Source organism: Danio rerio, chromosome 13 (assembly GCF_049306965.1).
Source record: "Danio rerio strain Tuebingen ecotype United States chromosome 13, GRCz12tu, whole genome shotgun sequence".
Taxonomy (NCBI): domain Eukaryota; kingdom Metazoa; phylum Chordata; class Actinopteri; order Cypriniformes; family Danionidae; genus Danio; species Danio rerio.
Genome location: NC_133188.1, coordinates 38,809,113 through 38,825,932, shown reverse-complemented (window position 1 = coordinate 38,825,932; position 16,820 = coordinate 38,809,113). Strand labels below are relative to the sequence as shown.

Below are 16,820 nucleotides of genomic sequence, written 5' to 3'. Positions count from 1 at the left end.
TTTACAGTTTCTAGGCTTCTACAGTAAGCCCTCCTAGTCACTGGATTTGTCAGTTTGAGAGCTTCCTGATGTTAAGCCATAGAAGGCACCCGGGGGGTTGTTTGAAGCCGTCAGTAGCAATAATAAGGGATATCCTTGAGCGCACCTGTATATTTGACTTGGTTCATAGTTATATCTGATTTCAGATAAACCTATTTTAGATATCAAAATGACTTGCTGTACTTGGCTGCTTGCCAAGCTTAAGTGCCAAATATTACAAGTGCTGCCATCTATCTGTATGCATAGTGTGGAAGTGGGTGATGAGAAACACTAGCGAGGTCCTTGACTTTACCAACTTGTCCACTTTTGACCAAATTGTGATGCAGTATATGAAGAGGGTATAATGGAAATTTGAATACAAGTGGGTGCTTTTGAATGCATGTCAATACCAAGTGTAAAGTAAATGATAATACATCAGGCTACTAATGTTTGGATCACTAAAAACATGTTAATACCAGGTGGATGAATGGCCTTGGAAGAGAAAGTCAATTTCAAAACGGAAAATTCTGTCATAATCGACTCATCCTCTGCTTGCTCCAAACCTGTTTGTCATCCTTTCTCCTGTTGAATGCATAAACACTGACTTCCATAGTATTTCTGTTTCCTACTATGGAAGTCAATGGTTACAAGTTTTGCGTTTTCTTCAAAGCATCTTCTCTAGTGTTAGTAAACGTTTGGAATCACTTAAGCCTGAGTAAATAGTGAGTACATTTCCTTTGTGGGATGAACTATCGCTTTAATGCAGTCTTGATGAATAAAAGTACCTCTTACAATCTTATCAAACTTGTAAACACAACATTGATAGCAAGAGGCTATTTTTTGGAGCATCAACAATCCTAATGTTTTAATGAAAGAGTAGTCAGATGAGGAGATCCCTTACCTTGCAAGTTCCTCCATTCAAACACTGACCCTTACAGTCATTTATGTCTGAAAAATGAGAGAAAAAAATGTCAATATTATATGAAAATGTGTATGAGATTACAAAAAAAATCAACACTTAAATGATTATACTCACTTATATCACAATTTTGACCTGACCATCCAGGGAGACACTCACAGAAATATGCACCAATCAAATTGTGGCATGACTTAGCGTTCACACATGGCTTGTCCTCACATTCATTGGCATCTTTGAAAACAATGATTTGAACTACTAGTCAAACACATGCACATGTTTGAAAATATAGTTAAAATATGAGATGCTGTCTCACCAATTTGACATGTTTTGCCAGTCCAGTGAGGAGGGCAGGCACATTTAAAGCCATTGACCAAATCTTGACATGTGCCTCCATGTTTGCACTGGTTAGGTGTACAGTCGTCCACATCTACGAGAACAGAGCAGGTTACATACATCAAGTACTGATGGGTCTCTTCTAATGTTATACATGTATAAAAAGAGTGTGGCTACTTACTGATTTCACAGGATGTGCCACTCCAGCCGATTGCACAGTGACATTCGTACCCCTGGCTGGTCTCCTTGCACGTCCCTCCATTTGCACATGGGTTGGATAGACAGGCGTGTTCAGCTGTAAATGCAAATAGACTTATTTGTTACTTTTTTGTATTGGTTTTTTAATACCACAAAATTAATATTCTGGGTTTATCAGAGTTGGGAGTAACACGTTCCACAGTAATGCGTTACTGTATTTTAATTACATATTTGGGGAATGCAGTAATGTAACGAATTACATTTTATTCATTCATTCATTTTCTTTTCGGCTTAGTCCCTTATTAATCCGGGGTCGCCACAGTGAACGAACCACCAACTTATCCAGCACGCGTTTTATGCAGCGGATGCCCTTCCAGCCGCAACCAAATTGCATTTTAAATTTGTGTAATTTGATTACGGTTACTAAAGTCAGTGCGTTTGTTACTTACGTACCAATATAATTTTATAGCCAGCTGACATGGTTAACAACAAAAGTGGCTGCTTCTTCAAGTGGAAATCCAGACATCACTTCGAATTCATTGAACGTAAAAACAAAAATATTACTGTGAAATGCAGTGTATGTCTAGTCTCTCTTCACTTTTAACTCGACCAGCCACTTAAATTATATGACAATACTCATGACCAACTCAGCCTAAACAGGCTAAATTGAATTTTTGTGCAGGATCGGGAGTAAAGGTATCTTCTGAATGTGTAGAGAAGCATAGCTGCTTATGGGGCCGATCACATATTGCGTCTTTTGCGCGTGCAAGTTCATTATTTCCAACGGCAATGCCAATATTCTAAGGTTATTTACCTCAGACAAACACAGCACTGCAGTGCTTTTTCACACTATGATTGTCAGTGGTTACAGGTATCCAATTTTCTTCATGTCGTCATATAGACAAAAAAAGACAAACAGGTTTGCAACAAGTGAATGATAAGAAAATTTGTACGTTTTGAGTGAACTCTAAGTCTTTTGAATATGTCAAGCGGCTGTGATCAACCCACTGTAATGTTTTTCAGTGAATATTAAATTACTGAACGAGCTGCAGTTTATTTAGTTTATTTATTTTGTTTTTATAAGTATATTTATATGTTTTAAAAGTGACTTCAAAGTATTAGTAATCTGATTAGATTTTACTGTAAGTTATTAGTAATGTAATCAGATTACAATTTGTCATTAATTTGTAATCTGTTTCCTTTTTAAAGTAACTTCCCAAACACTGGTCTTTACATGATCACCCTATAGTCATTTTAAACAAATCAACTCTCTTGTGAAGCCTTGCCATCCTTATGAACACAATTGGGTCATAGAGGTTTGAAACTACATCTCAGTGAAGACATTACTCCTATTTTTGTGTGAACTATAGGTTCACCTTTGCAGACACCAGAGCATGCAGATCTGACCTTTGCACTGTAGCCACATGATTGACAACAGCAACTTAACAGTTAGTTCAGCTTTATCTCCCAGAATGAATCTTCCTATGGTTTGTATAGGGGATGATTTTTTTTACCTTATTGCAAAATAATAACAATTAACAAACTCTCCTTCTGTAATTTGCACTGAATTTCAAGTCAAAATAGGATAGTAATATTGATTAATCATTGATTTTCCTTCAGCTTAGTTTCTTATTTATTAGGGATCGCCACAGCTGAGTGAACCGCCAGCTATTCCAGCATATATTTCACACATGCACTTATAAACGAAGGCCAACTTAGTTTACCCAATTTACCTATAGCACAGGTCTTTGGACTGTGGGGGGAACTGGAGCACCCGGAGGAAACCCACGCGAACATGGAGAGAACATGCAAACTTCACACAGATATGCCAACTGGCCCAGCTGTGACTCGAATCAGCGACCTTCTTGCTGTGAGGCGACTGAGCCACCGTGCCACCATTGATAAGTGCATTTATTTTTACACATCAAAACTAAGTAACTTTCAGCACAAAACAAGTTTTCTTCTTGCTTCATTGGCAGATATTTTCTTTCAAAGCATGTCACTTGATCAGATTTTCAGAAAACAAGATTTTGTTTCTCAAATCAGTGTATCTTAATTTAAAAACATTTGGATGTTTGTGCTGGAGAACATTTTTTGAAGACTCTGTCACCACACTGAGCGCCTGAATTTGGATTATATGAATCCAGGAGGAGGATGGGGAGGGGGGAAAAAAAGCCATGACGGTCCATCTGGCACATTTCATCACTATACCCATCCAACCACTGACTGTCAAAACAGACGGGATCCACTGGCAGGACATATCATAACAGAGGATTAGCAGACCTGGGCGCCCTTCCTGACACTGTAGACAGTTAAGGCCTGAGTCTGACATCATCTGATCCCTCGTAGGCCTTCAATACGCCCTTTCCCATCTACATTTATACCAGAACACAATGACATTGCTGAAGTAATTTAACTCGGTGTCGGTAACAAAATGTCTTTGTGTTAGAAAAAGTGACTTGTGCCAACAGAAACACAGAAAGCAGCACATAATAGCTGTAAAGATTTATCAAACTAGAGTCATAAATGGGGAAACATGGAACAGCTTTTGGGTAGTACTGTAAAATGTTTGACCTTTAGCAAAACAACAGCTTCTTATTGGAGCAGCGTAAAGCTTTTTGTAAACATTATGTTCTTCAAAACAATGCCTATTTAAATGTAAAAAGCAATATCTTAACACAACATGACGTACCAAATGATGCAACTCTGTGACAGGTTAGATGAGTTTTTGTCCTCCCAATGCCGAGTTCAAACTGCACCATTTTCCAAATAGTCGTGTCACAGATGTTTTTACACTGCATGACTATCTGGGGTAGCATTTGGTCGGTGCAGTGTTTACACTGCAAGTTGGGTCAGCGACAGGAAGTTTCACACTGCATGAACACTGCACACGATATGATCATGGATTTTAGGAAGGCTGCTCACTCACAGGTGAGCACTTCCATTAAAAATCAGACTGTGGAAAGTGTGCAATCATATAAATACCTTGGCACAATTATTGACTCTAAACTTTCCTTTGATGAGAATTGTGCAGCAGTGTGTAAAAAGAGGCACCAGCGACTATTTTGCTTGAGAAAGTTAAATTATTTCCATATCGATAAACAGATGATGAATCTTTTTTATCACGCCTTTCTTGAATCCGTTTTATCCTTTGCTCTGGTGTCATGGTTTGGAAATCTTTCTGTCAAGAATAAAAATTCACTAAATCAAATAGTTAAGTGGTCCAGTAAGCTGACCGGGGTGTCACTAGCCAATCTAGAAGCTGTGTACACTAGGCAGCTAAAGAGAATTACAAATTCAATTTTAAATGACACTGCTCATCCCCTACATTCAGAGTTTCAGCTCCTTCCCTCCGGTCATAGGTTTCTAGTATTAAGCTGTAAAACGAAACATTACAAAAATAGTTTTATACCAGCAGCCATTAGACATTTAAATAAGACTTAAGCAGAGATGTTTCAGTGACCTGTATATTTTAAATCATTTTAAATATTTACTTGGGCGAGGGGGGTGGACACTTAAAGTGGTTATTTATTTATTCTTTATGTTTATGTTTTATGTCCTAATGCGCATTTGTTGTTGTTACTGTGTGAGTTGCTTTGTGTGGCACTGTTGTAAGATGAGGACTCTTGACTGCAAATCAAATCTACCTTCGGGTATAAATAAAGTAACCTAACCTAACCTAACCTAACTGCATGACTTTACAATAGGAAGAATCGCCGACAACTTTGTCTCGATCTGCAAACTACGTCTTACAACCAAACACACACGAGAAGTGACATGGAAACAACACAAGTTCAATAAAAAAAGCCTTTAGTGGGGTAGAAAATGTACTTATTTTGCTCACCTGGCTTTTAAAGAGAATTATCAATTTCTACTCAACTTTTTTTCTTTTCGACCCGGTTGTAATATTGCTCAGATGACACATCAAGCAGAAACAGCTTCTCCTGACAAAATTACACAAATTTTCCCTACATTTCTTGCGTCCAAATAAACTGAAAACGAGCGCTTTTAAATTCTCCGCAACCTCAGGCATTTGTCAGTGATTTCTGAAAACCTGTCGATGAAGCCTCGGCATAACCATCCACAAAATTTCAGTTTTGGTAGTTTATAGTTTTGTGACATCGCAGCTGGAACTACTACTGTACGTTAATGATAACCTCAGGTACTGATTATGTGCTTTATTCAGTGTTAGATGTTACTAGTCTACTAGTGTTTGAATACCATTTTCCATTACATTTATAACCATAGTGCTAGCAGATAACTTACATCAAATTTTCGAAAATAAAATTACTAGCTTATGTTTAAACATGAATGCTAGATCTCTGAATGTTGCAAACTATCAACATCAGTCAATCAGCATGTACTTTAAGTAATGTTAATGAGGTTTAATATTTATTATTATAAACTGGGGTTGGAGCACCATTCTGCACTTCTGAATCTCTTTTGGTATTTAAATGTTTATTATGTCGGTATAATCTTGTCATGCCACTTGTTGCTAGGACACGGTGTAAAGTTAAACTGCAGGTATTGGAACGTCAGCTATGGTTTGCATTTACGCATATGACATTTAATTCAAGGTACTCATTTACATTTTATCAGTTCTTTGTTTTTTTCTTGGAATTGAACTCATCGCTAGTGCAATGCTCAACTGTTTGAGCTACAGGATTACCAAGGCTAATAAAAACTAAGAAACAGGAAGACTTCTGAAAGCACAAGAATGACATTTATGCTCAACACAAACCAACCTTTCTCATCCTCAGATGGCAATCTCAGATGCATAATGCATATCAAATGACAATGATGAAAAAGCCCTTTCCAATTGTTTTTTATTAAAGATGTAATGAGATCTATTTCATTGTGTATATACATGTAAATAATACATATAAACAAAGCAATGCCTGCTTTGCATGTCATTTCAAGTCTAATAGGTAATCTTGAGCAGACCCTGCTAACTTCACCAGATTTTACACAGAGACAGACTGACCTCGTTCACAGTTGACGCCCGAGTATCCGTCTTCACAAGAGCACTGGTACTTGTCAGGCCCTGTGTTGCTGCACGTTCCTCCATTCAGACATGGCTGGTGAGTTCCACAGTAGTTTAGATCTGAAAGGTGTGAATATTTGTTATGTGTTTTGAATATTAGGCAGCAAATACAAAGACAGATTTATTAAAATGAAAGTGTGCTTACCTTTGTCACAGAGTTGTCCGCCCCAGTTAGTGTCACAGAGACACTGCCAGGGTTCAACGCAGGTTCCATGTACACAGCCCGGGTGAGGGATGCATTTATCACAGTATGGACCCTGCCAGCCATACAGACACCTGAAAGAAACGGATATACACTATGGTAAGGTTTTAGAAAAGCAAAATGTCTATTAAAAACTGTTAAGCTGATTTTACAGTGTAATTGCTTTGCAAAAGTTTTGCATGGCCTTGATTCGCATTTCCACAACAGTTTAGTAGCACTTAAGTGGGTAGGACTATCACTATAGTTGCACTGCCTTTACCGCCCTGACATCACTGCATTAATTCCGGATCAACCCATCCCAAACAATGAGAGGAATGTCTGGACTTCCTGGTCCAATGTGGCTGACAATTGTCTCAGACCAATTAGTAATCAGCAGTGTGCATATGTCACACTTTGGTAATGGGAAGGCTATTTTGGAAACTCGTTTGAGGTGGTCCTTAAAAAATGGTAAAAAACCAGGTACTTGATACAGAACAGTGGAAAAGCATCCATAAATGAGTTGTGCCAAACCAAATCGAAAAAGCCTTTTTTCCCTTATTTTATTTATTTTATTTTAGAAAATGGCATATATCAGGGATTCTGCAGAGTTCACCAAGTTAAATTTAAGACTTTTTAAGACCATTATGAATAAAATGTTTGACTTTTGACAGGGCTAAATGCTGTCTCCTAGTTAGAAAAGATTTTCACTTGACCCATCAAAAACTGATTATAATTTAATAATACAATAATAATAATTTAATAATAAAAATATAGGTCAGGTCAGTATCCTCAGCAGTAAAAAAAATGGAGAACTTTTAAACAAATGTTACTGTAATGAAGGAAATTAAATGCAATTTTTAAATAAAAAGTTTTGTTAAGATTGGGATTGTTGGTGATTGTATGGGTGTTCATGGCCAGATTGGGTAGCTATACATGAACATAGTAAAATTAAGACCTGTTAAAAAAAAAAAAAAAAAGATTTTAGACCTACAACCCAATATTTTAGTAGATTTAAGACTTGAAGGCCTACAATTTAGCTTTTAAGATTTAAGACTTTTTAAGACTTTAAGATGGATACCCTGTATAATGTAATCAACCCACAACATAATAATTTACATAGGCAGTTGACATAAAAGATTTGTTGTAAATGAGAATATTTTAGAAACATTCAGAAACACATACACAAACATATGTTTTGTTTTGAATAATGTACGTTGCGTTTCAGTGGAAAGTTCATGGACAAAATCAATTAAATCAGCAATGTCACAGTGAGTTCTCCAATAGTAATATAATAACATGTCATTTCAACAAACAGCAGAATATGTTCTTGTTTGCCCTCAAAAAAAGTTTAAATGCCATACACCAACACCCCTTTTATGAGAGCTTTCTTTTTTAATTCTTTCATTTTGTCAGAAGGCCTCAGGGTGTAGAAGTATGTTCTACTATAATGGCAACACCACACAAAAACAGTGTGTAGTGATATTCTGAAGCATAATGTGCCATAATTGTACTCAAATCAAAACTTTGAGGAAATGGCTGTTATTCAGGATCTTCAACACTGAGAGGTTACCCTTTTGTTAACCGTTTTAAAAGTTCACTCCAGTCCAATGGGGAAAAGGGAACCGCCGACAACTTCTTGTCTGATTATTTAATGCCAAGCCATGCAAACAACAAACAGCAGCTTTAAAACTCCACTGGGTCTTTTAGAGAGACTAACATTAGCTTGTGGCAGGACACTCTGTCTCAATAAAAGCGGAGCGGCTTGGCCTCGAAACTGCTCGGACCGTCTGGGTGGGGGGAAGAATTGTGTTTGCAGACTGCTCTATTGGCTAATGTATTTACGGCGGGTTATTTTGCATTCTCACTCCTGTTCCCATGTACCCAGGAAAGAAAAAAAAAGAAAAGAGTCAGCCGCAGAATATCTACAAGCCTGTAATTAAAAGCCATCTCCAAAACGACTCTGCGATAGCTCCCCGCTACACTTCCCCCTTACGATGGCCGTAAATAAACAGCCAAAACGATAACCTGCATCTTAAAAAAAAGGAGATAGTAAGTCACTTGAGTGCTCAGCCACAGGAAAACAGACCGGCCTCTAGGGAAAAAAGAAAACAATTAGCCTGAGGCGGCAGTTCAGCTGTAAAAATAAACACGGTGGTTGAGGAAACCTCTCTCTGTGATTAAAGGCAACTATTCTTGAACGTGCGAGAAGATTTCACTATGAGAAACCTTCACAAAAACACCGCATTTGGTCTTAAAATTATATTAAAGCAGAGATGTGACGTTAAATCTGCATGGCTGTGAAACATTTTCACCCTGTAGGCCTCGCTGGTTCCGATTTAGCACAGTAAGAGCTCTTGTTACAACAGTTGCACAATTGGATGGTTGTGTGTTCTGGCAAGCTTTCACTGAGAGATGAATAGGTAATGGGATATAATCATGCCAAATGTAACAAAGAGCTGAGGTTTTAGTATACATTGAGTTCTAGCCTTGATCTCCAATGCTTTCAAAAATGGTACAATGGCGAGAATTAGCCAAACAAGCAAGGTCTTCATAACAACATCAAGCTGTTGACCGAGTTTGAGCGAAAACATGCAAATAACTAACGAACCAATGGAAACAAAGCGGAAAAATCTCAACGTAAAACCTGCCAAGACTTGCCCTACCGAATAGAAGATTGGTTTGTTTTGCAAGAAATTCAATTTTCATTAACTGAATGACCCACTCAACACAAATGAGCAACACATGATGCATTCCTTTATGACGAACCGAATATCTGCGGTAATTCTCATCTATAGGTTTTCCTTTTCTAGGAACAGCTTTGGATAGCTATAGCTGGACTAAAAACTGCTTAATTTTGCTTTCTAGAGGGAAAAAAGAAACAATAGTAGTAGAATAAAACCACCATGTTATTTTATTCCACAGCCATTTTGTTTACGACTTATTTTTTATGTGAATCAGTGTCACAAAAGAGAACAACAGCACTTATGATCCACTTGGGAGCTATAACTACACACAAACACACACACACACACACACACATGCAGATAGATATGCATCGCTTTCTCTTCCCACTGTGGCCAAATTCATACATCATTAGTAAAACAAGCAGTGCATTTTAAAACCCAATTAAAGGTTCAGCTTGTTAGATTATGGTTAGTAGATAAGGCCTCGACATCTTGCCAGACAAAAGCAAAACATAAAATAGCTATAAATAGCTTTGTGCTTCAGTCGTCTCCACAACCTTATTGACACCGCGCTAAACGTGAAATGGCCATTCTTGTAGGTTGATGCCAGTAATCTGCGCTTTTGTTGACTGTGGGAGCTATCAGACTCTGACAGGTCAAACAGGACACATGGATTCTAACTAGATTTAACCATGAGCTTCTAGTTGCAGTGAAAGCTTGTACTGTTGCATCTTTAACAAGGCTGTGGTTGTTGCTCAAAATGTTAAAGAGCAAAGCTGAGGACGAAATAAACCTGCTGACACCATTTTTCGATGCATGAAATGGCTGAAAATTAATTAGGAATATTTACTTGCTAATAACTTACTTGCAGCCGCCTGGTTGCTTGCATGATCCGTGTTCGGTGCTGCAGCCTTGTCTGCAGATCGCTGGAAAACAGAGAACAGGAAAAAAAGATGAGATTTGGGGCCTTGTGAAATCACACAGTGGGCATCAGTGTCCCCTGTTCACCCGTGAAAATGTGTCAGGAATGCATAAGGCTGAAATCTTTAAAACCCCTGTCCAGCCCACAGAATTCTGCTCTAATTTGAGGCTTGTCATCAGGCTTTAGGTGCTGCTCTTTCTGTCTTGTTCCAAACTATGGTCACCCTCTTAAAATGGCAACTGTTTGGAAGCATTCAAGTCAGCATCTTTGTGATTTCATCAGATGTATTCAGGTGTGCACAAATTTCATGAATTTTCTAGAACTTTGTGAGTTTTATATAAATAAATAATATTTTAGTTGCAAATAAATAGATAATGCATTGATTTTTGCCAGTAATTTTTTTTACATATAGTAAATGTTTTAAATATGGTCAAATAGAACACAACTAAAAATAATAATATTTCACTTATTCACATATTTTATCTTTCACATATTTCACAATTCTTAATTTATTTTCTTTTTTTTATTTACATGAGATGCTTTTTTAAAAACCATAAAAAGTACAATTTAAAGTACACTACCTGACAAAAGTCTTGTCGCTTAGAAAACTTAGAAGTTTAAGAACAGGAAATAATAACTTGACTGCTAGTAGATTGTTTGGTATCAGAAGTGGCTTATATGAAAGGCAAAGGCCTCTAGATTACACTTATTAGTTATTTAATAAGGACAGTAAGGTCTGACTTTGCTTAGCAAAAGTCTCACTAAACAGAACTAATGTACAGTATAGGATATAAAGTCATGGTGCAGTGGATAAAGAATTATTATTCTGTTTTAATCCCATGAGTTTGGAAGACTGCATCCATACATTTCTGCAATGACTCAAATAACTTATTAATAAAGTCATCTGGAATGGCAAAGAAAGCATTCTTGCAGGACTGTCAGACTTCATCAAGATTCTTTGGATTCATCTTCAATGCCTCCTCCTTCATCTTACCCCAGACTTGCTCAATAATGTTCATGTCTGGTGACTGGGCTGGCCAATTCTAGAGCACCTTGACCCACTTTGCTTTCAGGAACTTTGATGTTGAGGCTGAAGTATGAGAAGGAGTGCTATCCTGCTGAAGAAAGTGCCCTTTCATGTGGTTTATAATGTACGGGGCAGCACAAATGTATTGTTACCTCAGGCTTTTGATATTGCCATCCACTCTGCAGACCTCTTGCATGCCCCCATACTGAATGTAACCTCAAACCATGATTTTTGCTTTACCAAACTTGACTGATTTATGTGAGAATCTGGGATCCATGCAGGTTTTAATAGGTCTTGTGCAGTATTTGTGATGATTGGGATGCAGTTCAACAGATGAATCATCTGAAAAATCTACCTTCTGCCACTTTTCAAACCATCAACTAGAAGTCAAGTTATTATTTGTTGCTCTTACAACTGGGATCAACGAAAAGACTTTTGTCAGGTAGTGTACATTTAGTATAAATGTCAGTATAGAAATGTCAAACCTTTTAAAATCTGAATACCACTGTTTCACTCTTAAGTTTTGCCTATAAAAAATGACTTGATCATGAAAAGTGGGCTAATAAAAATACAATACAATCAAAAATACACCAAACAAAATTGGGCTTTATAAGTGGCTTTTTGGGTCATTATCAGTCAAAACAGGGCAGAATCAAATTCTCACCTGTGTTGCAGTCAGGACCCGTCCATCCTTCCAAACAGGTCTTGTTTCCATTCTGATCACAGGTATAATGTCCAAAGAACTCGTCACGTGGCCGGCAGAACTTGTTGCACCCGAAGCCGTAGTAGTGTTCAAGGCAGGTCACCCGGATTTGGTACTCAAACTGGGCGACGGGGCCATTATGGGTGAGCCTCTGCCATTGTCGATTTGGGTTGATCATGCCAGAGTGGTACGCTTTCTCGATGAGCTTTCCACCTGAACAGTCGATGTGTGACAGTCAGAAAAGGCCTTGACACAATAACACCACACACTACTCAAGGAGCTAAAGGTTAACTAGGAAACTTTAATGTCTCGATATCTGGTTGCTCACAGATTAAAGATATCGCTGGCCTTAAATGACCTCTCTTGTCTATAGCTGAAGGAAAAGCCACATTCACTATTAATTACATTGTGCAAACAATAAGTAATCCCATTGGCAGTCAGCGCTTGTGACGTCAGTAAATAAACACTGTCTTACACTCTCTGTCATTCACCCCAGTAAACTGAAACTATTTGCCATAGAAATAGTTCACACAGAAATTGCTAGTAAATTTTACAATTACAAATACAAAGGAGTTAACATTGCATTTATTTAGATTTCTTTAGGAGGGACTATCTGAATCAATCATTTTAAATGTATATTCATCCAAAATGTGATTATATTTAAACAAAAAGTTCTCTTTGTTACATCACACTATTTGTTGATGTGAAGGAGCTTACACACAGAATGCATTTGTGCATTTAAAGCAGTGACTTTGTACAGTTTAACGCTTAATGCATATTTCTGCCACACTTTCAAGATGAACATGATCGTGAAGATGCTTATTATTCTGTGTGCATGATATAAGTATACAGGTTTTTTTCTTAGGGCAGTTTTAGAAATGAAATTCATTTGATGAAGTCCTCCTAATATATATAGAAAGATGGCATATTCTGAAAACACCACAAATCTCACATTTCCGAGTCTCTATTTACTATTCAATCAATTAAAATCAAATTCTTATCTCCAATTTTGGCCTTCAGCGATTATGAAAAAGCATAAAATCATTATTTCATATCCTTCATATCTTGCACTTTCCAGTAGCGCACATTCGTTCCTCTGCAAAGCCCATTTTCACATGGAAATAGGTAAAATCATGTAATCTGACTTATGCCGCATGGGACGTGCTTGATTTATGGAAGTGTATTAGATTTAGCCACGTTTTTAAAATCGCAAATGAAATCATGCTTCTAGAATATAAAACTTACATGTTTTCTTTCAACTTAAGTTGTGCGCCTAAATGGTTAAATACATGCACAAATATGGCAAAATGCAGTACTTAGTAATTATTTACATAAACCCTGGTTTGTCATGTGATAAATTAACATGAAACATGCACATGTACCAGTAAATTGGATTTGTGTGGCTCTTAATGTGACAGAGGTCTATTCTTGCTTCAGACTGGGCTTATGATTAGTAATTAAACAACAGTCTAATAAAAATCCCTCACTGCTCATCACTATTATAGATATAAATAAATAAATCCTGATCATGATTTTTCTATAATTGAGCAGCCCTAGTGTGTACTATTTAAAACTGTGTTATACATTCACACAGACAGGAAGACTTCATAGTAGTTTGCTGATTAATTTTAACGCACACTAATCCATTTCTCCAATTAATGGTTTAATTATACAGTCATTCCATTTTCATGACCACATTCTGCAATGTTTTTCCTTGGATTTTATACTTTTATTTTAGGGCTGCACAATATATCGTTTTAGCATCGATATCGAAATGTGATCATTCGCAATAGTCACATCGCATGTATACACAATGTTGAGTCTAAATAATAATTTATTATTTTGCAGGTGTTTTTTGAGGCCTTTGGCTGTGTGAGGGTTTTAAAAGCATTCAGGCCTATTAAATTGTACCATCTGTAACTTTGACAAATTAATAACCGTACATTTTATTGAACTGTTTAAAAAATGAAGATTTTGTAATATTATTTTACATTTAATTATTCAATTACTGTATACCGGAATACAGTTCGATTCCTCAGAAAACAATAAAACGTTTATTTAATTTTTGTCTTTTTCTTTATTGAACTTATCAACACTTGTAGATTGTTTATTATATTTTATGCACTCCAATACAGAATCATCCCAATCAGTTTAAAATGATACATTCTTTCCAAATGGTTATTCAACTCAATAGTATCCGTATAGCAATATATGTATCATAGTATAAAATAAATTGCAATGTTACATTTTTTCAATATTGTGCAGCCCTAATTTATTTACACCATGTTTACATAGAAAAACAATCGAAAAGTTACATAGTGGACAACAGTTTAGCGTTCTGTGTGAACCAACGCTAAATAATTGTTAAAGTACATAGCAGTCTTTATATGTTAGGAACAAAGTTATTTAGTGATTATTCCTGGTATCAATTTTAAAAAACACCTGGATTGAAAAAGTAAGGCTGCATCTAAAATCGTATACTTCCATATTATATAGCACGCTATATTTCTAAAGTGCACATCCCATGCACGCTACGCAATCCCATGATGCCTCATGGGAGAATTTGTAAATGGGAGTGAAGCAATGCAACTCATAAGACTAGGTCATTTGATTATGACAAAATGGCGGATGTAGCTACTAGTACATCCAAATTCCATTGATAGTCCTCGGTGTCCTGCAAAGTTTAGTTCCAACCCCAATCAGACACACCTGGGCCAGCTAATCAATCTTTTACTAGGCTTTCTAAAAACATTCTTGCAGGTGTGTTGAGGCAAGTTGGAGCCAAAATCTGCAGGACACCGGCCCTCCAGGACCGAACTTGGACACCCCTGTTATAAAACGTACTTTTCTAACGGCCAAGTAGTACGTTTAAATCCAAATGCAGTTTGGGACCCAGCTTAACTGTTTGTGAGACACTTACTTGAAACAATACTAGCAAACTGACCTGCATTCCCATCAGACACTCTGACCACACAACCAACCACAAATTTCATCCTTAAATTCTTTACACACTCATCAAAAAAAGCAAAAATAACAAAAATGATTAATATTATTACAGTCATGTGAAATGACTCCAACCGGTTTTTGTCACACCGCCCAACCGTGCTGTTTCTACTCGCAGAAGTTGAGGTAAACTGACAGCTCTCATCGTTCAGCATTTCATTACTGAATCTGACTAAGACAGTGGACTGTGAAATGTCAATTCCTCCCTTTCACATGAACACTTATCTTTCACCTCTCAAACCACCAAACAATCTTCTCTGCAAACTAAATGCAACGTGCTACAGTTTCCAGAGGAGATAGAAATAGTCAAAGAAAAGCGATAGCATTAGGGCAGGTGGGCCTATAGTTCATAGCACTCTGGAATGCAGAGGGTCATTGTGGCATTTCGCTTGCACCCTGAGCCCTGCGGCCCGAGCCAAGTGTCACGTCTTTACTACCTGCAGCCTGATCCACTTCACTGTGGGGTGAGGAAGTCACATTAAACTGATAGAAAAAAATCCTCTGTGCTTGCAGGACAAAGCCGAAGGTAAGCTGCTGGCAAAAATTAAAAACTAATGTTATTTCTTACTATAATGCAAATATACTACTAAAACGAAGGGTTAAATAATAATAAAGAAAGAAAGAAACAGAAATTGCAATCCCATTGAAGAGCTGATATGTGGAAAGTTCTGCGGATGATTTTACTGAAAATGCACAAATTAAAGGACAGATGCAACAGATCTTTTTTTACAATATCCAATGCAATCTAACAAAAATTGAGCTGCTAACAAGATAAACGAGGGTTTAATACAAGATGTAAGCAAATCTGGCCCTAAAACATTCATATAGCATGGGTGCTTTATCAAAAGTGAACGTAAAATGTATAAGATTTCTGTTTTTTTTTTTTTTTTTTTTACTTTTCATTGAGTAATCCTATTATATTACTAATTCTACAAGTGCAGTGCAACTTTTTACATGTTGATAATGTAGATCAGAGTTTCTCAACTACATTCCAGGAGCACTGCACATTGTCCATGTTTCCTTAACCATACTGAAATTTTAAAAACGTCCATTTGCAGCTAACATTTGAGCATGTTCTTAAACAGCTGTGATTTCAGGTTCACATGCTCAAGAGAAATTACTGTGATTGGCGGTGAAGGTCATCAGTTCACCAACCTCACCGCTGTTTACTGAGTGTAACCACAGATACAGGGACACTGGAGTGTTTCTAACTCACGTTGATCAGCTAGTTTGTCTACAAGCTGACATACGAGCGATCCGCTGATGAATCGTAGCTTTAAAACACTCCAGTCCTCTTATATTTGTGGTTACACTCAGTAAACAGGTTACACTCAAATATTCGGTACCACTAATTCGGAATTCGGCACCATACTGAATACTGAATTTTTGAAAATTTAAATTTCCTGCTAACATTTGAGCATGTTCTTAAACAGCTCTAATTGGCATTGGGTTCACATGCTCAACAGAAATAACTGTGATTGGACGTGAAGGTCATCAGTTCACCTAACTCAACACTGTTTACTGAGGTTAACTACAGATACAGACACACTGCAGCGTTTGAAAGTCACGTCGATCAGCAAGTTTATTTATAAGCTGACATACAGGCGATCCGCTGATGAATCGCAGCTTTAAAACGCTCCAGGAAACAGCATTGAGTTTGGTGATCTGATGACCTTCACGGCCAATCAGCAATTTCTGATGTGCTCGTGAACACAATGGCAAATCAGCGATGTTTAAGAACATGCTCAATAGCGCTCAAATGTAATCAGAAAATGGACGTTTTTAAAA

General features: G+C 37.2%; 1 protein-coding gene across 1 annotated transcript in view; it reads right to left on the bottom strand.

Annotated features, from left to right (window-relative positions):
• The window catches only part of jag1b (jagged canonical Notch ligand 1b), a 50,911-nt gene that overhangs the window by 23,468 nt on the left and 10,623 nt on the right, over positions 1 to 16,820 (bottom strand). The window contains exons 4-11 of the mRNA NM_131863.2: positions 11,991 to 12,242; positions 10,243 to 10,303; positions 6,658 to 6,788; positions 6,453 to 6,572; positions 1,452 to 1,565; positions 1,251 to 1,364; positions 1,055 to 1,168; positions 920 to 966 (exon numbers count right to left, since the gene is read on the bottom strand). Coding sequence (NP_571938.2) covers positions 920 to 966; positions 1,055 to 1,168; positions 1,251 to 1,364; positions 1,452 to 1,565; positions 6,453 to 6,572; positions 6,658 to 6,788; positions 10,243 to 10,303; positions 11,991 to 12,242 — 953 coding nt within the window. The remainder of the gene's footprint in view (positions 1 to 919; positions 967 to 1,054; positions 1,169 to 1,250; positions 1,365 to 1,451; positions 1,566 to 6,452; positions 6,573 to 6,657; positions 6,789 to 10,242; positions 10,304 to 11,990; positions 12,243 to 16,820) is intronic.